This window comes from Seriola aureovittata, chromosome 14 (genome assembly GCF_021018895.1).
Source record: "Seriola aureovittata isolate HTS-2021-v1 ecotype China chromosome 14, ASM2101889v1, whole genome shotgun sequence".
Taxonomy (NCBI): Eukaryota; Metazoa; Chordata; class Actinopteri; order Carangiformes; family Carangidae; genus Seriola; species Seriola aureovittata.
The window spans coordinates 19,467,604-19,488,681 of NC_079377.1; the positions used below are offsets into that span (position 1 = coordinate 19,467,604).

At 38.2% G+C, this 21,078-nt stretch overlaps 3 protein-coding genes across 5 annotated transcripts in view; 1 reads left to right on the top strand and 2 right to left on the bottom strand.

Moving 5' to 3' along the window:
• Positions 1 to 10,390, bottom strand: part of srbd1 (S1 RNA binding domain 1) — a 50,496-nt gene extending 40,106 nt beyond the window's left edge. Inside the window, exons 1-10 of the mRNA XM_056394583.1 lie at positions 10,323 to 10,390; positions 9,397 to 9,461; positions 8,628 to 9,054; positions 8,049 to 8,288; positions 7,023 to 7,189; positions 6,528 to 6,645; positions 6,224 to 6,362; positions 5,786 to 5,882; positions 5,433 to 5,619; positions 319 to 422 (exon numbers count right to left, since the gene is read on the bottom strand). Coding sequence (XP_056250558.1) covers positions 319 to 422; positions 5,433 to 5,619; positions 5,786 to 5,882; positions 6,224 to 6,362; positions 6,528 to 6,645; positions 7,023 to 7,189; positions 8,049 to 8,288; positions 8,628 to 9,054; positions 9,397 to 9,461 — 1,544 coding nt within the window. The 5' untranslated portion in view covers positions 10,323 to 10,390. The remainder of the gene's footprint in view (positions 1 to 318; positions 423 to 5,432; positions 5,620 to 5,785; positions 5,883 to 6,223; positions 6,363 to 6,527; positions 6,646 to 7,022; positions 7,190 to 8,048; positions 8,289 to 8,627; positions 9,055 to 9,396; positions 9,462 to 10,322) is intronic.
• Positions 10,391 to 11,994: 1,604 nt separating this feature from the next.
• On the top strand, positions 11,995 to 16,462 carry cd74b (CD74 molecule, major histocompatibility complex, class II invariant chain b). 3 transcript variants are annotated; one of them, XM_056395632.1, is made up of 8 exons: positions 11,995 to 12,075; positions 12,315 to 12,412; positions 13,514 to 13,683; positions 14,055 to 14,125; positions 14,222 to 14,243; positions 14,474 to 14,686; positions 15,545 to 15,595; positions 15,838 to 16,462. In XM_056395632.1, the coding sequence occupies exons 2-7, from the start codon at positions 12,327 to 12,329 to the stop codon at positions 15,586 to 15,588; spliced, it is 606 nt and encodes a 201-aa protein (XP_056251607.1). In that variant the 5' UTR covers positions 11,995 to 12,075; positions 12,315 to 12,326; the 3' UTR covers positions 15,589 to 15,595; positions 15,838 to 16,462. The 3 variants fall into 3 exon arrangements, 2 of the variants coding, with proteins under 2 accessions (XP_056251607.1, XP_056251606.1); XR_008829569.1 differs by having other exon boundaries at positions 12,058 to 12,140; positions 14,474 to 14,711; XM_056395631.1 differs by having other exon boundaries at positions 12,058 to 12,140.
• LOC130181418 (SLC35A4 upstream open reading frame protein-like) lies at positions 16,414 to 20,218 on the bottom strand. The gene is made up of 3 exons (XM_056395633.1): positions 20,095 to 20,218; positions 19,294 to 19,392; positions 16,414 to 19,120 (listed from the first exon to the last, which is right to left on the bottom strand). The coding sequence occupies exons 1-3, from the start codon at positions 20,107 to 20,109 to the stop codon at positions 18,923 to 18,925; spliced, it is 312 nt and encodes a 103-aa protein (XP_056251608.1). The 5' UTR covers positions 20,110 to 20,218; the 3' UTR covers positions 16,414 to 18,922.
• Between the last annotated feature and the right edge of the window lie 860 nt (positions 20,219 to 21,078).

Sequence of the window (21,078 nt, forward strand, 5' to 3'; positions counted from 1 at the left end):
TTTCAGCATTAATCAAATGCCAATTTACTATAAATCCTTTAATACCAAATATCTACTTTGGTGAACATCATCCACTTGGAGTTGCCAGGGACCAAGAACAATGATGTAGCGCTTTCATAAATGAAAGAAAATGATTCCATTATTGTCATATAATATGAATCGTTATCTCAGCCCTCCTCATTTAAACCAATGCATGAAGACACATATATGCACTGTATGTGTGTGTATGTGTGTGTGTGTGTGTGTGTGTGTGTGTGTGTGTCTGCCTGCTTGTCACTGTGGTGTGTAAGGGTATTTGTGTATTACTGTTTTTCTGACCTGTTGTTGATGCACCACCTAGTGAAGTCACTCTTCACCCTGTCGGGAATGTTCACCTTCACTGTCAAAATCTTCAGACTCTCCCCTCGGTTAATAGCCAGTGTCTGTACACGCACACATGAAAGCAAGCACACACGAACGCATGCACGCACACACACACAAACACACACACACACAGTTAATACAAGACAATAAAAAAAGGTATACACAGTGCACACAGGTGCGTATGAACAATGCCTCCCAAAAACTCCAGCCTCCACAGGTCACACAATGAAAGTATAAACATAGAGAAAAGCTATAGTATAAATCCAGACAGCAGATTACTCTGTCACTGTTGTCGCTTCTTTATTCTTTATATCTAGGTTTATATTTGTACTTTGAGCTACAGTTGAAAAAGATTTTATTTCTTTATGGCAAAATATTACTGTTATTTTGTTCGGTTGAATTTAAACAACAAAGCTCGGTCATTTATCCAACTGCAAGCACAAAAATCTAGATGTGATGATTCTCATGTTCATTATATTTAGCCGTTTCCATTTAGCAGCTAGAATAAAAAAACAAAAAACAAAATCTTTTAACTCCCCACACACTTGTAAAAGTGATGAGCCTAGGAGTGTATCCTGTGGCCAGGCCTGTTGTGTTGTGTTGTGCGCTGGTCCCCCTTCAGAGGAACTGTTACATGCTGTTAAGCAAACAGTAGTAAGTGTCTGACCTTTTCAGTGGGGAACCTTTAGCCCGCCACAAAACAGGGCCAAGAAGCAAGACGTCAATCTGGAGCCCAAGCGGAAGAAGCAAGCTGACAAATGCCACCACTACGCCACCATCAGCGCTGAGACCGCAAGGCCTACCCCCACCCACGCGCACATACACACAGGGTGCCACAACCATTACCACTCAGCGGCACCCTCGGATGTACTCACACACACAAAAATAAAAAACACAGCTAATGGCATAGTGGAGGCAAGAATTAATGCAGCGAGCTTGCTTGAATTATGATGAAAGTTAAATTTCTCTTCTGTTGGCATGTTTCCGCCCCGGGCTGCCGCACTGACTGTGATGAGATTTCTCAAGCAATCTTCATCAAAGCACTGAAGTTTAACATGTTGTCCAAGGAAGGAAGAACAACACCTCTCTATGGACTCGCTAAACATCTGGAAAAGCCCACGAGTGAAATTAAAGTGGTAAATACAGAACTGCCTCACTAAACGCGTTTTCTAAGGGTTCGACATTCAATCATTTAAAGATCACTTTGGATAATGATGAATGACATGCAGTCGTTACATGATTGTCATGCTTTCCAGGCTGAGTCCTACACTTTACCTAACATGCTCTCTTCTCGTTGAATGTGTGAATGAAAAACTATTTAAGCACACAATATGACTTTAATCAAATAAAAAATAATGATTCATAAACAATGTTAAGTGGTTTAAAAACAGTCAAGGAAAACAACACTAGTTGAAAGTCTCACAGCCAAAAATGATCTATTGCTGGTCACAATCGCTTAAACAAACGCAGACAATAGAAACCACATAGAAAAATGTGACTGTCTAAACACAACACTATAATGAATGGATAACACACAATTTAGATTCTCTGTACTTCATGAAAAGTATTAATGCAGCTTCAGTGTACCAGATTTTGTAAGCCATCCCTTCATTTGTTGCCTGCATGATAAACATCCATTTTAAGGCAATACAGACAAGCACTGCTGCAAATCCATAATTTAACTACCAAAAAAAAATCAAAACGAATCTTTTCTTTGCCTGGGTGCCAAACACTAACTGTGTTGAAAACTTGGCGGTCTCCAACAGTTGTATAATCTATGTCCTTGCCTGTTCGTAGCTGGCCACTGTTTTTGATGATGATAAATAACCTAGTGTCTGAACATCTCTCACTTTCTGCCTGGGTTGGGTCACTGGTGGGAGACAGAGGGTGATCTGAAAAGAAGGTTGATGTGAGATAGAGGGAGAAGTGTGTGTTTGTGTGTAAGATGGGCCAGGAGTGACAGGTAGCCAAGCGCTGGCCAAACTGTGACAAGACTAGACAGACTGTCTTTCCTGGACGCCCCTTCATCCTTCCACCAGCCCCCAAGGGAGGGCAGTCGGCCAACGACCATCCTCTCTCTATCTGTCTCCTTGTCTCTCTCACCCTTTCTTTAGAGGAATACTGTCATCAACACATCTATCCATCCAACATATCAGGGATAAACAAACAGATACACAAATAGCGACACACAGATTCACAGTGGACTTGCACACTTTTTGGCATGGCTGTGTAAGAGTCGTAAATGTTAGAGAGTTTTAAAAAAAAGCTACACTGAGCATAATATGTTCTTGATAAACAATGGAATTAAAACTGGTAAAGTAAATGGAATGTGAGCTTACATTTACAATGGGTCATGGTCCAACATGATACACTCATTTTTACATAAATATACTGGAGGCTCAGACTCATTCTCTCCCTTTTACACTCTCTTATTCTATCCAAAAACAAACAACACACCACAGGGTCTGATGGATGTTAATGGAACAACCAACTTCAGATCACAATGAAAAAGCATTTCAATCAGCACTTACTGTACTTTTAAATTTTGGATTTACCAAACATTTTATTATTAATTTCATTATCTCAGTTGTAAATGTTGAATATTACGAACAGTACATAAAGAAGGCAGAAGGGGATTAAACATTTTCAGGTGAGACCCTACTCTTGAAATGGAAAAGGAGGTCAATGTTAACTTGATGTGCAAAAATAAGAACTAATGTATGTTGTTGTAAACTGTGGCTGATTTACCATGTTTTACAATATTGACAAATTCATCATGTTTAGCACCAGTGTACCAAAAGAAGTAGCAGTAAATGATCACATCCTATGACATCTTCTAAAGCATTAACACTAATACACACACACAAACTCACAAACTGAGTATTTCTGTGACTGGGTGACAATGCAAACAAACTATTTTTCCTCTGTCCATCAAAAAAAGTGTTTAATTGATGAAACAGTTCCATTTACGGAAGCTCCACTGCAGGGGAGCCCCAGACTGCAGTGCTAAACTACCATTTCATCACAACGCAAGTCGCATTAAAAGTAGCCCACTGCACATTCAACAAATCTGCCCTGGCATAACCAAGCGCATACCGGCTGCTAATAGCTATAAGGTAAATGCGTACCCTTCGAAGAAGGCCCCAAATCAAATCTGACGGAATTAAATCAGAGCTAAGTATCTCATGTGTCAAATGGCTTATGCTTTAAGACATACTGAATACCAGAGCTTGATATATATTTTATAAATACAACTTTATTATAATTTAATTTATACCTTTGAATGAATTTATAAAACTTTACATAATTCTATAAAAAGCCATACATCAGGGGACTTATTATAAAATAATAAAAAATACTGTCAGGGCTGAAATTCCAGTCTCAGCTTCCAGCCTCTGTGATAATTTGCAACTTTTCTTTGTCTGATTGTAAAACACTGTAAATGTCTTTGGGTTTTGGATGGTTGGTCAGAAAAAACAAGCAATTTTATAATATCACCTTGAGAATTTTAGACTAAACAATTAATCAATTAACCAAGACAAAAAAAAGCAGATGAATTCAAAATGAAAATCAGCTTTAGTCACAGATCCATATTTCTATTTCGAAAGTGCACTTGAAGCAGACAATAAACACTGCATGTTCATGTTTCATCCTTCTTTAGTCTTCACTGGCTTTATAAAACATATTTGTCTTTGTATACTTAGTGGTAACGATCTACAGGTGAACTTGCATGTTCAGTGGACCAACTCCAACATCTCTTTATCACTCGTTTCATACAATGCCCCGTCCTTTTCCCTTAACAAACAGCCAAGTGTGCGCTCACACACATGCCTCCTGTCAAAACACATCTCCCACCTGCTTCCCCTTCCCGCCAACTTGACGGCTAGAAAAGGTTCATTTTAGCCGGAATCCGACAGCTAGCAGGGGCACAGCAGCCTGTGGATTAACGCTCCGTGACAAAGGCGAGTCATCGAATTAAAGGCCTCACATACACAGGAGAGAAGAGGGGAAAAGGGGAGGTGTGGAGTGAATTGGTGGGCTGAGGTTTAGTCAGAAAGAGAGAGAGGGAGGGAGAGAGGGAGGGAGGCAGATCAGAGCAGAGCAAGAGAGATAAGTGACGGATGCACCTCAACATCGCTCATCTGTTCATTCTCTCCCTCCCTTTACCGCCCCCACTCCCTCTCCACATCCTTCCTTCCGCCTGTGGGCCCAGCAGCAGTAGCTGTCACTACAGGAGAGCGCCTGTCAATCAAAGCTTCCTAATCCAATGGCATGTCGGCAGGGGACATGTCACATATGTTAAGAGGAGAGAATGAGGGGACTTGCAGGGTGTGCTTGTGTGTGAGCAAGTGTGTGTGCATGCATGTATGTGTATGTGATTTTATGACTGTAGGGCAGAGTGCGGTTGCCAGAGAGTGTGGTGTGGCAGAGAGGCAGCGGGTGATGGAAGCTATGGTGACACATGAGGCCCGGGACCAACTCTGAGTAACCCACCAGTCACTAGAGGGACAGAGGGGGAGCAGAGGAGGCAGAGCAGGGCACAGGAGGGGTAAATGTGGAGGCAGACACAAGGCTAACTGCGACTGACATCGCTAGCATTCAGAAGCGGCACGCACCAAGCAGACAGAAATGGCACAAACACAAACAGATGGTGTGCATTTGTTCGTGTGTGCATGTGTGTGTGTTCATGTGTGTGTGTGTGTGTGTGTGTCCGATCATCAGGCAAGTTAAAACAGACGATACAGGACTATAAGAGTGACCAGAGATTATTAGACAAAATAAACTATTAGGAAGTAACAAAACTTGTTATCTGTTATTGCTTTTCATCTCTTCTATTTTCCGGTGGCTGGTGTGTAAGTAGAGTAAACCCTACACATCAACAACCAGAAAACACCAAAAGAAGCAAATCAAATGTGTGCGTGTATGTCTTTACCTATATATAGTAATAGCTCTATAGAATCATCCATAAATTCACGCCCATATTGGACATGTAATATCTTTATAGCTTTATAACATACGGTATGGATGGATGGATGGATGTGCAATGAGACAGATATTACTATGACTACCTGATGGGGCTGGATGCGTTGGATGTTGCTGGTGAAGTCGAAGTACAGGTGGAACTTGTCAATGTCCATGTTTTTGTTTTGCTGGGCCCCGGGTTTTTTGTGGCTTTGAAAAGTGTTCTTCTGCTCTTTTTCCTTTAGCGCCGACTTAGATACAGAGGACTGAATGGTCACAAAACTGTTCTCACACCTGATCCGGCAAGAAAGAAATGGAGAGGAAATGTACTGAGCAAGAGATACTTCGATCCCAGTAAGAAAGAAACACAAAAGCACAGAGAAAGACAGACAAAAGAAAAGAGTGGTTCATTGTACATCACAAAATTTGAAATGTTGTGCGCATGTGGATATGTTCTCACAATGTTTTCACGTAGGTGAGTGTCTCAGGGTCTTTGGCTATCATATCAGCCAAGATGTGCTCCACACCTGTAGCCACTTCTTCCACGGTTGACAGACCTGTTACACAAACACACAAGTGTACTGTACTTCAAAACAGTACTCACATAAGCTCTATAAATCTGTAAGAGCAAAAAGGTGTTGTTAAATTTGTAACAATTTAAATGTGACTGTATGTTTGTGCAAGAATTTGTGTCTGTCTAAATCTGTACATCTAAACCATTTGAATCAAAGCTGAACAAATTTGTCCAACCAAATTAAGAAATTAAGGACAATTAGGTAGGTGCCCTAATTCAAGTGATATCCTAAACTGCTCAAAAACTAAAACATACAAAATAGCTAATATCAGTAATTTCTCCAACATGATCTATGAAGTAAAAACCTATGTGTTTATGTCTTACCTTCAGCATCAGGTTTTACCCATGCCCTTAAATCCAGAGTGTGTGGTGTGTTCATCAGTGCCGAGGCAGCCACCTCCAGGCCAAGTGCTTTGGCTCTGCGAGCCTTTGTCAGCTTACTGCCTTTTTTATATGGAGTATACTGAAGACAAAGACAGAAGAACTGAACTAAGATGACTGAATGAAGGATAATGCTCATTCAGGTGTAAATTAGAGTGTGAATAAATAATATTTGCAACCAAGAATAAGATCTCAAAATCACATTTAAATGATACGTATCACTTCTGCAAAAAAATGTGATTCTGACCACATGATCCAGTTCATCAGCTGATCGGCAGCTCCTCAGGTTTTGCTCCAACTCAGCTGTCAAAACACCATCCTTCTTCAGGGTCTGAATCACAGACTGGGTCTTCTTAGCCAGAGTGCTGAAGCAGCACACAAACATACACAAACATATACAAAAAAAAAAAAAGATTATATACCGTTCAAAACTATCACACACACAAGATAAAGTGATGCACGTGTAGAACAATCACACATGATTACTACTGTTCCAGGCCTCAAAGCTTGACCACTAGCACCATCTAGTGGCCAATATCAAACATGCTGTCTGGAAATGACCTCAGTCCTCAGTTCACATGAGAAAACATTTCGTGGCTGCAGCTGTATATATTAAACTCTATATCTAAATGTGTCTCATCATCCATACATGTATGCTGGTGATGGTATGAATCTGTGAAAAAATGTATTAGTTTCTATTTTTTTTGTTTTTGTTTAATTGAAGAAGTTTCATGTCTCCTACCATAACTCCTCATATACCATCTGGACATCTCGGACGGCATCAGCATCCATGTGGTTAATCATCTCTTTGCGGTAGCGCACCATGAACGGCACTGTGTTCTCCTCACGAAGCAGTAAAATGATATTTACACACACCCACCGCTCCACACATGTCAGAGTGGACAACACCTGAGGGGAAAGACACACACACATTAAAACAGTATACCTATATACACAAAGAGCAAGTAAGCAGTGAGACACTGCCCATATAACCATTAACTATTCAATTGAAATTGAAAATTGTTTTCTGATTGTTAATATCTTACAGCCAGTATCTTTGGGTGCATATACAGTATAAAAGAGAATTTAGACATTAAAATGTGCAGAAGAAACAGCTACTCATTTTGTCTTTGAGTCTCTGGCATTAGCACTACAATGCACTGCCTTACAATGGAGGAAGGTAAAATGAGGTGTGTGGTGAAACTTAATGTTTTCCATCTCCTTCACCTTTGGTGGTGGATCATTTTACTGTTTTCTTAGTAGATTTGTTCAGCTATAAGTAAACACTAATACACACTATGGGTGCCCAGGTCTGTGACTGGATAGCTGCTTGAATCAGGGTGTTTTCAGTAATGAAGAGAGTCCAACATGTAGCAGTGAATTGTTAAGCCATCTGTTGATATTTCCTACCCACTACATTCTTAGAACTCAACATTTCAATGCATTTATAATTTTGTAAAAAGGGTAACGTCCCCATCAAAAGCTTATCAGCATTATAGTGGTTAATCGTCATTTTGGCAAAAGTGTCATAGTGAGTTCTTAAGTTAGCTAGTTAACTTTTGTTAACAGAGGTAGAAATGTGAATGTAAAAGTCTTTTTATTTGGTGGTAACAACTCCATGAGTGCCCCACTGTGTCACCTTAAAAATATCCTCACATTTCAGCATTGTGTGTCTGCCAATCATTCAATGAGGGATAAGCACTGCCTTATGCTGCACTGCCTACACCATCTGACAAAAATAAACACAAACACTTTCCTGCATATATACCTCAGTCAAGTCCCAGTTCATATTGAGCTCATTTCTCAAAGCTTGTGCTTCTGATGATGGTAAAGCAGTTGGTTGTCCCAGACAGGCACCACTGGTCTTCTGTTTCTTTAGGCAGGGCTCGTCAAACGTGAAATCCTCGTCCTCTGCTTCCTCTTTCTTTGCTCTAAGCCCAGCCAGTGATGGCCCCTCGTTTGCCCATCTGTCAGCCTCATGGGCTTCTGGGATAATAAATGAGACCCTCTACAAGAAAAAACAGGAAAAATAAAAACAGAGAGATAACTGATTTTTTTTTTTTTTTTTTTTTTTTAAAGATTGGAAAAACACACCATACATGCCATACACTAAAGAAAGTTTTTGCTTTCTGTATGATTTGGTCAAATAGTTTTATTCATTCAACAGATGTTTTAAGGCCAACAATTTTGATGTGCACACAGATATTCTAGTTGTGTGTGTGTGTTGTCTGTATGTAAAATAATACTAACAACCTGTGGTTAAAACTCCATTTCATCTTCTTTCAGGCATACTAGTATATGTCTGTGTATGCAGATAGACTGTTAGTGAAAGCGGCACTGGTCTTACCTCATCCTTAAGTCTGATACTTGGCCCACATTCGTCAGCCCTTTCTCCCTCTGCACAGTCTGTTTGTTTTTCCACTTTGTCTTCTCTAGTCTTATCATCCTTTTTCCCATCATTTATTTTCCTCTTTGTTCCAGCCAACACAGATGGACCATAATCCTTCAGAACTGTGGGGGCCTCTGTGTTTTTCTGTGTTTTCCGCTGTGTTGCAGGTTTGCGTGGTGCCCTTGGTTTAGGATCTTTAGACACTTTGGGAGCTTTAGGTTCTTTGGGTGCTTTTGGCTCCTTTGGTTTAGCAGTTCTCTTGGCAGCTGCTTTCTTCTCCCCTGCTGCAGTTGCACTGGAAGTCTTTTGGGGGGCTTTTGGCTTTGGTTCTGGTGGTTTCCATTCCTCACAGTCCTCATCACTACTCATTGTCTGGGTAAAGGACCTAATGGTAGTGTGTGAACAAAGTGGAATATCAGATTATTTAGAGTAGGATTTAGCTCTGTCTGCAATCTTTCCCCAGGTTTGCCTGGTTTCCTCCTGCATTCTTAATACAGTAAAACAGTCTCTAATGAATTAGATAGTCTTATGTGTATAGTGTAACAATGTGAATATGCATTTGTGTGTCTATTAGGCCTGTGATGAATTGACAATCAGGTGAACTGCTAACATCATCCATTACAGTGAATATAGAACCAAATCTTCCCCTAAACATGAATATGCTGTTGTTGCAGAAAAGGGACTGCAAAAAAAGACTGCTATGACTGAATGAATGAATATCACTTACAGGTCGGAGTCCGTATCTCTGTACTTTGCAACTTTGCTAGTTGTCGCCCGGGGTCTTCGCATCATCTGTTACAAAATGTGTTTAGTTATGTTACATCAAAGCTGTACTGTTAAAAACACATAAATTAGCTTACTGTCCACTGTGGTAGAATGTAACTAAGTACTTTTACTCAAATACTGTACTTATGTGCAATATTTATGTGCCTCTACTTTACTTGAGTGTCTCTATTTTATTTTACTTTATACTTCTATTCCATTACAACTCACGAAAAATTATTGCCCTTTCCATTCAACTACATTCATTTGGCAGCTTTAGTTATGTGTTAATTTGCAGAATCAGATTATAGTGGCAAAATATAATAAACGAGTAATTAAGATGTACTAAAATATATATTTATATACTTTTTTAGTACTTTAAGTATGTTTTGATGCTAATACTTTTGAACTTTTATTTAAGTAAAATCTTTAATGCAGGGCTTTTACCTGTAACAGAGTATTTCTGCAATGTGGCACAACTACTTTTACTTAAATAACAGCTCTGACTACTTCTTCCCTCAATGATAATGTTAAAACAAATAACATTAAATTCTGTTTTGCGGTTTAAAGATAGCGTTAACTGGTCAAAGTGTAAAGTTAACCGCAGTTAAGGTATCGTTAGCTATATGTCGTCAGCCAACAAATTAGGATTACACAGAGAGCACAAACATTTTATCTGTGCTAACATTAGCAGCAACATTGAATTTACTGAAGCAGCCATGAAATTGCAAATGTTTGCTAGTTATCAATAGGTTAGCTGCTATTTCAAATTTGCCGCTTCACGCTGACGCTAGCAAAGTTAGCTGGCTAAACGGCCCCACAACGAGGCATTATCATTTATGTCACTGTTTTCTCACATGATATTAGGCAAAGTTAACTAAGTAGTTGTACCTTTACACCGTTGGAAATGCTCAAATTGTTTGAGGGTACTCCGCTGGAAATTGTAGCTAGTGAATCTCCGCTTCCTGCAACAATATGGGTTCAACCAATGACGACGTCCAAAAGTCTTAAAGGGCAAGAAACACCTTTTCTTCTTCTGCTATGTGTTTCTTGGCGGATCGAAAATCAGCTTTCGAGGTGCATACCGCCACCTACTGTCTCAGAGTGTGTAGTATCATGGCATAGATCAACTGAATTCCGAAGAAAAAACAAATTTAAAATAAATAGATACATAAATAAATTTACTATAATGATAACGATAATAATAACAATTAAAAAAAATAAATGAATAATAATAATAATAATAATAGTGCTACTTACACCCTATTCCCTAATGCTGCCTGTATTATATCCTCTCTGTACTTAAAAAGGATTTTAAACTCCCTTCCTGCCCTGCCTCAAGAAGCCTACTATGTTTCATAATCTCTCCCCCCAAGATCTATGAAAATTCTCTATCTCATTTTGGTTTCACACTGAAAATTCAAAAAGCTTTGAGGCTATTCAAATAGTAATTTTAAAAGGAGTGCATCTTAATCTGTTCCATCTGTAAATGATCTGAGTCACACAATAGAGCAGGGAAATTTTGTTATAACATCAACTAAATCCTATTCATGGATGAGACTTTTTTTGACTTATTATAACTGTTAAACTGTCTCACTGAAGTCCCCATTGCCCCCCACTGTACTCTCACTTCCTTTAATCAGCCAATGCATCTCAAATGTCAGACTTTCAGACATTAATCGGTTCTTTCATTTGTTGTAACTTCCCTTGTTCCTCAAAGGTGACAAATCAAAACCAAACTATTCATGTTAGCTCAATGATTTTATTACATTTGATGTCCATACTGTAAGAAGCACAGTAGTATCCATCTGTAAGATGCCCTGAACCAGACCAAACAAATCTGCTAATACAAGTACACAGAATTTACATACATGTACATATGCAATTTTAGAATATATATACAGAGGATTAAGATGACGTGGTCATAGGAGATGTCTAAGCAGAATGTGTTGATATTTATTTGAAATGTGTATAGAGATGATTAATAAAGTCTATGTTATCTCTGTATCATTATAACATACCTGTCTAATTGGCCAGAAAGAGTTCAACAGCCTGTGATTTAAGGAATTATCAATCATGAACTGCAAGATTATGAAAGTAATTGTATATCAAACAGGGACCTAGCGCAGAGATTTCACCACCGGAGTAATAAACTCCCTAAACCCAGGAATAATGATAGTACTTGAAGACACTACTAATACTATACTAGCTAAATACTACTGAACACTAATAATGTGAATATTAAAACACCAATAGTGATAACAAACTGCTATATTAAATGTATAACCAGTGGTACAGGTGAGTCAGTATTTTTAAATTCAGCATTTTCACAAATTCAATCTGTGTCCTAATCATTCTCAGAATCATGTTACTATTGGTTAACAATTATTTAATAAATTACATGAATTTTAAACAATATTAAGATATGTTTAGGGATAAAAAAAAAAAAAGGTGTATGGTCTCAACCAAGTGTTTGATGATTGCTGAATATCTTTATACCCTGCCCCTGGTTACAGATGATGCGTCAACATGAGTAACCAATCAGAAATTCAGTCTGGAACAGTCAACATAGACTTTGGTTCTAAGTGTGGGGATTTCCACACCGATTGCTTTCAGTTCCCTGTGTCTCCACTCAGCCTTAAAGGTAAAATATCATGTACTTCTGTCATTGATTTTTGTGAAACAGCTTGCAGCCTTACCTGAAAGAAGGTATTACTTCTGCGTGTGTGTGTGTGTGGGTGTGTATGTATATATGAGTATGTATGTGTGTGCGTGTGTGTGTGTGTGTGTGTGTGTGTGTGTGTGTGTGTGTGTAGTTTCAGTCAGTGTTAAAATTTACTCTGTTTAAACACATTTTGTGATTATGTATGTGTGTGTTTATAGATTTCTGTGAACATGTCGGACCCCGAGAACCCAGCTCAGCCTCTCTTAAGAGCTCCCAACCAGCCAGCAGCAGTCAATGCAGGAGAAACAACAGAGAAGTAAGAATTGTGTGTCTGTCTATTTATGTGTCTTGATGGGATACAAACACCAAGGATCTGTCAGGGTGTGAGAACCAAAAAACTGGTTCCCACATTACAAAACCAACCTTAAACCAAAACATTTACTGTAAATGAGCCTTAGAAACCTCTCTAATGTTCGTAGTGGCTATTGTTAAAAGTTGTCCGCTAAGATGAAGTGTGTGTGTGTGTGTGTGTGTGTGTGTGTGTGTGTGTGTGTGTGTGTGTGTGTGTGTGTGTGATAGAGAAAAAATGAGCTTCATGTGTTTTCTTTCTCAGCTGCAGTTGTCATTTTACAGTAAACATCCATATTTTCATTAATTTAAACAAACAACATCAAACTATGTATAGGCCTACTTTAATTTACAGGTAACCACTTTGTAAATCACAGTGCCATGTTTGAGATTTTTTGAACGTATATTTTCCAAATTCAATGCAGCAATTGGTTTCCGTTTACCTCAATGAAAATCAACAGACTCTTTAACAGCGATTGATCTGTTCAATAGTGCAGATTTGTCTCATCTATCTGCACTTACAGCAACATTATTGAACAACAATAATGGAACTGTGGCGAAAGTAACAGATTACCAGTATATGAAAAACAATGGAAGCCAATGGCTGTGATTTAAGAATTCAGTCAAATTGTAGATTAGGAAATACATTTTGTAAATACTCTTTAAAAGGGTTGTAATTAGACAAATGGTTTAGGGATATCGTTGAGATTAAAAAGCAAGAGAGGACACGTCCAAAGGAGATAAAAAGGGGAAGTTAAAAAGAGCAAAGAAGTAGAAAATTCCTGAACTTCCACTCAGGTGTCTGCTTGGCAACAACTGATTTCATCACTCAGCTTCCAGTGACATACGCAGCAACCGACACACAGGTTCCTGTTTCATAGAATCTCTCTAAGTCTGCAAAGAATCAGCCTCTGAAATGTTCCTCCAACTTAAAATTAATATGAAAAATACAAATACAAGTGTTTTCTTTCCCTTTTTTTTTTTTTAAATCTAACAATCATTTGTAAATGTTTAACATTCCTCCACTCCTCTCATCTTCTCCCACCTTCTTTCACGTCTTGATTTCCAGTCGCCGCTCCAGCCGGGCCTATAAGATGGCAGCTTTAACCCTGTTGGCCTGTGTCCTGATTGTGGGCCAGGCGATGATCGCCTACTTCCTCCTCAGCCAGAGGAACGACATCAAATCCCTGGAGGAGCAGAACAACAACATGAAGACAGAGCTGACGAAGGGAAGATCTGGTGAGGAAGCCAAATTCATTTTGGATTAAGAAGGATATACTGTGTGCTATTGGCATTTAGTAGAATGTCTCACGAAGTAACAGTAGGATGAGCTTAATTTGTCAACCACCTGGTGAGCAGCTAAATAATAAAATCAAATGATAAAAGAAGAGAATAAACAAATCCAATAATCATATATGTTCCTATTTGTGTTTCTAAAGCTAAATGCTAATTGAAGTGAACTAAGGTTGAAAGAATAAAACTGATTGATTGATTGATTGATTGAAAAGTATGATCTCACTTTATAATATTCATATATAATATTGTCACATAATACTTACTTCCCTTGGTTCTCAACCTCTCACACACACTCTTACTCTTTCTGTCTGCAGTGTCTGTGCCAGTGCGGATGCACATGCCCATGAACGCCTTGACCATGCTGACTGATGACTATGTGGAAGAGGTAAAATAGCCCAATACTGTTTTTTTGAGGCTGATACTAATATAAAAATTTGAGTTTCCCATAATGATCTTTTTCTCTGTTTTATTTCACTTGCAGGAGGCTTCCACTGATAAAATGGGTATGTCTATATACTGTCTTTACTGTATTCATCTACACATACATATATAGTGAATTAATTAATCATCTTTATCAATTAATCATCTTTATCTACCTACACATTAGAGGACAGTTGACTATAGTTTGTGATTACAATCACACACCTTCTTCTTTCCCCCTCATATGTTTCTAAGTTCAGTAGTCTTATGTTTTCCGTGAGACAGAGGTGATTTAATTCCTGTCCTCTCCCAGTCCCTCTGCAGGGCACCGACTGCCAGCTGGAGGCTGCTGGTGTGAAGGCCACGCAGCCTCCAGGTTTCCGCCCTGCCTGTGATGAGCGTGGCCTCTACAAGGCCCAGCAGTGCTTTATGAGAACTTGCTGGTGTGTGAATCCAGTCAATGGGGAACAAATCCCTGGATCCGTGAGCAATGGACCAGCCAGATGCAGCATGGCTGTGCGCACTGGTGAGACAAGATAACTGATCACAAAGTCAGTCTGAAAATAGAAAAAGAAATTATTTCAAAATGATGTGCAGATGTGAACCGGTGTATTGTATTAATGTTTTTAGTCAGATGTTCCTGTATTTTGCCATCAATAAATGATCATTGGAGCTTGATTTAATGGAAAATAATGGATTTCACTATGGCACAAACAGACAAACCTCTTCTACTAGTTCCACGTACACTTACAGTTTTGCTTTCCATACTGCGCAGTATAAAATCAATGTTGTTGTTGTGTGTGGAGTAATCTACATTACCTCATATGAGGTTTTGATACCTGCTTGTTTGTTTATAGTTAATGGGATATCTCTTCAGAGATATCCAAATACATTTCCAATATTTCAGTTTTTCTCCATTTCTTTGATGCAATTCACACATCAGAATCGTCTTTGTCACCACTCTTAATGCATTTCTCAAAACTCAGGTGTGACTGGCCTTGTTCTTTCATACATATTTGAAGAATTTGTGAATAGAAAGTGATTTGATTTAAAACACTGATGCAATGCAGGACAGGTCACAGTGAGTGAGAGGTCTGTGATTCTAACAGACAAGTGTACAAACTGTTTTTTATGAGTTATCCGAGTCAGATGACGAATGCATCAACACAACAACAATCCATGTTTAGTAGTGAAATATGGGTGGATACAATGGCAGTTTGGACAAACACAATGAGAAAGGCTAATGTGTGTGGGGAAATGCGGAACCTGTATTGAGAGCTGTAATAATTTGAGAATGACGTTTCTGAAGTGTTTCAGAAAAACTGTAAAAGAACAATAATTTTGGAGCCCTGACTTAAGCTGCACTGTTGTTCTGTCTTTGTAGGCGGCATGAGCAACATGCTGACTGTACACGATGTTGATGTCTAATACTGTGGTGAGTATGTGCATGATGATTCACTATGTATGTATTCATATATAAACATTTTGGAGCAGTACTGTATGTAGGGTGTGATGATGCTTCTCTCTGCTATAGTTTCAATTCAGTTTATTTCAGTCCAGTACTTTTGAGTACTTTTGGAAAGGGGGTTTTTTAAAGGGAAAAAACTTTCTATTGTTGTTTTGAATTAACTGTATATTTCAACATGTTTTCTGCTTCTGTTTCTGTGTCTCCTCCAGACATCAGCAACAGGTCAACTCCAAATCCTGAAGATGCAACTTTGCCAACTTATAATCAGTAGTCGCTTTTCTATAATCTTATTATCTGCAATTAATATTTTACAGACAGATGTAACCTTTGCTATTGATTACTTAACATCTTTCAGTTTTTTTTAAATGGTTAGTAAAAGTTAAGGGTTATAGAATAGTGTGTTCTTGCTTTGCAGACTTAAAAAAAAAAAAGTTTTATTCAAATTGTGTCTAATATCAGTTTGATTAGAAGTTAGGTGATGTTGGGAAGTTAGTAAACAGCAGTGACTTAAAATAATAAAAGTATGAACTGAGTGGCAATTCAGTTGAGTGTGGGCATGGAGTAATTATTAATATATTTTTTGTTAAGAGTAGATTTTTGGCAAAATGTAAATGAAATCAAGATCTGTCCAGTGCCCGTTTACATTATACTTTTGAATTATTCAGATCATGAACATGGTGACTTGGTCTATGAACATTTGGCTTAAAGTTAAAGGGGTGAAACTATGATTAAAATTATTGTCACACATTTGGGCAAAATTGGGAACAAATGAAACAAGTACAAACTGTATTTTCCCCATTTATTTGAACATCCCAAATAAACTTGTTAAAGACAGTTGCAGGTGTTTTCTTTTACAAAGTCACACTGCGTTGATGTGCAGGAGTGAAAACCCATGACGACGAGACAGATTAACCAGCGAAATAAAGCACCATCAACTCACCTGTCATGTTCTATACTCCACAGCATATAAGAGTTTAAAGAAAAGTATTACTTAAAGAACAAGAGAAACATGCAAACACATAATAGACAGGAAATTAAAAAAACTAATAGCATGCAATATAGGGACAGCAATACAATGGTTGTCAATAGGCACAAGTCTTTTCTGGTTTCCAGTTACCAAACATACAGAACACATATAATACACTTTCCAGTAAGCACAACCGCAAACTGAACTTAAATGTTTTCCTTTACGGCTTTTTTAAACACAATTTCAATGGCAGCAATACAGTATCTGTTGACACTAATGTTTCTGTCGTGTGAAAACCGTGGTGCAGTACACTTCTCTTTATATTACACTTAGTACATTTCCTTTCCTAAGTTGACAAGATTTTTATAATGTGTACAGCACAAATGAGTACATCCTCCTGAAAGTAACAGTAAAATGTAAAAAATGTTTTCTGGTGTGAGTTAAGAGGGTGACTGGTTGACAATTAAAATCACTTCACCCACTGAATCACTCAGACTTGATGCTGACAACAAGGTAGACACACATGGTAGAGAACTGTCCAAAGACCTGAGAGAGAAAATTATTTCATCGCACAGAAGAGGACAAGGGTCCAATCCTTGATCTATAAGATAAGATAAAGTTGGCAAAACTACATATTTTACTCTCATTAATCACACATTGTTCTATGTTGGCATTAGGAATATGTTTAGTAAATTTCAGTTTAGTTTTTTTTAATCTTTCCATGAATTGTAATGTTGATCATTCAGAAAAAAGTTTAAAGTCTGTAGCCTGTCTGCTGTGTTATTAAATGTGTTATTTTTTAGGTGGTTTTCTGTGCATTAGCTTTTCAGAGGAGTGTCCTGCAGCAACAGTATTGTTTATGAACATAATATTGACATTTATCAATCTTACTGTTAAAATACCAATTCCTCAGAAAGAAGAAAAAAAACTTGCAGTACATACTACTCACATGATACAGATTCCATATTTTAAATAAGTAAAAACACCACTACATCATTGATATTGATGGGACAAAAAAAAAAAAAAAAAAAAATTTGATTTCTGAAAGACAAACAGTTTTAATCCCTAAAGTTCATAGAAGTGCAAAAGATCAACTACTTTCCAGCATATGAAATAGGCAGCCAAATCCCATCAGGAGAAGGCTATTGCACATATGGCATGAGATGATAATATCAAGTTCAGACCAGAGTAGGCACTCTTAATATGTATTTTATATAAAATACTTTAACAGACTCTTCCCTGTTTGTTAAAACCACCAAGTGCAATTAAAAACTACACTTTTGCACAAAAATCTCACTTAGGCGTACATTTTCACCCAACTGCTTACTAACTGTGTTCCCCAGCTTTTGCAGAGTGAAGTGTATTTTTTAAGCAGTGTGAGGTGGAATAAATGTGTTTTTGTGAATCTCTAAAAACACATGACACCACAGACTTTGCTCTGACACCTGCAAACAATTTGAAAACTAACAACAACCATGAATGGTTCTGGCAGGTTTTACAGAGGAGCACCTTGTGATGTGCAGAGATAACTTTTAACATGCTCCATCATCCCCTGAGCATAGAAGTGCAAATTAGTTAAGGCTGCTATCATTGATTTCTGACCACTAGGCAGAACAAGACACCACAGTAGATGACAAAATAAGTTTCTAAAACCCATGTTTACTGTGCTTTGGATGCGAAAAAAAAATTGCAAAACTTCTAAAGCAGTTACTTTGGAAGAAACTAAACACTCTCTACATGTTTAAGTAGCAAAAGAGAAGTGTTGTGCTTCTCTCAAGTGAAACTCCTTTAGTAAGGAGGCGAAAGAGCCAACATAGCTGGTCTGCACATATGTAGACACTGGTTGGTCTCTTTATGTAGAAAATAATCTTCAGAAAGCACATATTGTAATATTGTAGGGGGGACGGGTTTGGAATCAGAAATCAGTTATAGCAGCTATAATTTTATTAACAGTAACAGTTTGTCTAAATTTAAGTAATCATATGGGGGAGAGAATAGGAGATCTTGGGTGTTTAAATTAAGCAAATTGTAATCCTTTCCACATGCATGTCAATATGCTCCATCTATTATAAAATGTAATTCAGTTACTCATTCTCCTTACTCATGTTGCAAGGGATCAGATGAATTTAAAAAAGATATTTAAAAAATCTGTTTCACCTTACTCTAGAAGTTGGTTTGCAATTTTTGAGTTTTCCTATTTACTCATCCATGTAGAAGATAAATGTAATTAATAACTCTTGAAATACATATCTGTTCCCATATGTACCTCTACTTTGTACATTTCATCTTCCCCCCTCTGCTGTCTTCTTACTTTTCCTCCTCTCTTCTCATTTACGTCCTCCTTTCAGGTTGTTTATGTAGTCTTTGATGGTGTTTTCAATGTCGGGAACAGCATAATTTTGTGCCGCATAGATTCCTGTACACGTTCCTACGGCAACACCCAGCAGTGCTGAAGAGCGTAGCCTAGCAACAATGTACCCGGCCAGAAAACCCTTCAGGAAAGGAGAGCCAAGCAGACTGCCTCCCTGGAGAAGGAAGGTGAGAAGAGATCAGATCAGGTACTTGGTAGTCTGACTAATGGTTTTATATTTACATCTGCATACCTGCAAACGGTTCTCATGCTTTTACAGATGCCTGGCATGTGAACACAATTCAAGGCAGAGTGACATGAGCATGTTAGTGCCTGTGTGAGACTTACTGGGGGAACCCCTGCCTGTATCTCATCCTCCACCCGTCTCTGAATGTCCTCCAGCTGGTCCTTCAGCTCCACCAGGTCCTTCAGCTGGCCCAGAGGATTCTGCACACACACATGCACACAAACAAACAAACAAACAAACAAACAAACAAACAAACAAACAAACAAACAACAGGTTAGTGGAGCTGATCAGAGTTTCCTAAAATCTGGGGAGGTTTATTAGGCCACGATCTGCAAACACATAACAAAAGTTTACTACTATGTGGCAACAACAACAACTGGCAGCACACTTACAGGCTAACGTTAACAATACATTTTCAATACCTCACGCCAGTAACTTTCAATCTGAGATACAACATTTAAATTGATTACTGTGGGCCAAGTGTTCCTCGTTTACAAACTGTTTGTCTCAGCATCGACACACTTTTCAAACTTCATACTAAATTAACTAACTCGTACCATTAAATCGGCTAATTGATCTTTGGGTTAGCAGTTAGCCACAGACTTATTCTAACATTAATTTTAACAGCTTGTCAGTGTCTCGTTAAGAATAACACCCGCAAGAAATACTGCGTTCACGTAGGTAAACTAATTAGGGAACCACCTGACACTTATAGGTTACTAAATAAGCTAACACTTAAGCTAGCATAGCTGAGGGATAGCCTGTCTGTCTGCATAGTGTTTAATTCACAAGCTATCGTTAATTCATGCCTGTTTACGGTACTGTAAACTACGCGGTATAATAATATAGTAACGCCAATCAAAAGTGTAAATTATCTTATCGTTAGAAAGTTAAGGACCGACCTTGTCATTTGCCATAGCTCCACTGAAGTGTTGAGACCACCACCTTCTTCTTCTTTGGTACCTGCCTCCTACTTCTACTTCTACTTCTTCTTCTTCTTCTTCTTCTTCTTCTTCTTCTGCTTCTTCTTCTGACTTTGTTGAAAAGTAATCTTTCTGCCCTCTACTGGTTACTCAAGACTCTGCCCAGGGTTTTAGATTTTATTCATAATTAGTAGTAACTTTCGTTAAAAAATTGTATAATTCCCCTGACTATTTTGCTCACTGTACAAAATTATAGACTGTGTGTACAGATACAGTCTTGGGGTTATTATAAATGGAGCCTTCCAAATATTTCACACAGTTATTTAACCAGCAGACAGTTCACATACTCACAGTGTCTTTCTTACCCTTAACATCCCTTCTCATGTTGAAGCACCTTTAGTTACAAATTCCAGTTTATTAGTGTAGTGTTAAACATCGCAACAATTTACATCAGAAAATCTGATGCTGTCCAGTACTTATATATTATAATATTATTTTCAGAACAGATTCTGCATCACTTGTGACATTGCCACCAGCCCCCACATGTTTTGAAGCTGCCAGTATTTTCAACATATTGCAAAATGCCTCATATAAAGTAGTTTATTTAGCTATATATTGCAATATGTTGCCTATGCTTCAGAGGTATTTCATTTAAAACATTAAATATATAGACTAGTAGCCTATATACAAATCTCTGTATTTTCACTCTTAGCTGACTGAGAGGAATCTATAATTAACTGGGACTTACTCTGTGCAAACTGAACTGTCTGGAAGTCTGCATGAGGACAGATGATGAGACGCTGAGAAAGGAAAGAGGAGTGAGAGACAATTGGGTTAAACAATTAGAGAGACAGAATGATAGTGTGTCGTGGAAGCAATGAGAGTGATAAATCAGAGGTGTTTAATTTGCCATGTTTTGTCACCATCACTGCATCAACTCAGCCTGAAGGAGGAGGAAAGATT

Excerpts from the sequence above, each read along its gene's own strand:
- LOC130181418 (XM_056395633.1), bottom strand. Across the intron at positions 19,121-19,293 it reads TACAGGCAGGGGTTCCCCCA|GGAGGCAGTCTGCTTGGCTC; the intron begins GTAAGTCTCACA and ends TTCCTTCTCCAG.
- cd74b (XM_056395632.1), top strand. The coding sequence starts at position 12,327 with ATGTCGGACCCCGAGAACCCAGCTCAGCCTCTCTTAAGAGCTCCCAAC. Across the intron at positions 12,413-13,513 it reads GCAGGAGAAACAACAGAGAA|TCGCCGCTCCAGCCGGGCCT; the intron begins GTAAGAATTGTG and ends CTTGATTTCCAG. Across the intron at positions 14,244-14,473 it reads GGCTTCCACTGATAAAATGG|TCCCTCTGCAGGGCACCGAC; the intron begins GTATGTCTATAT and ends GTCCTCTCCCAG.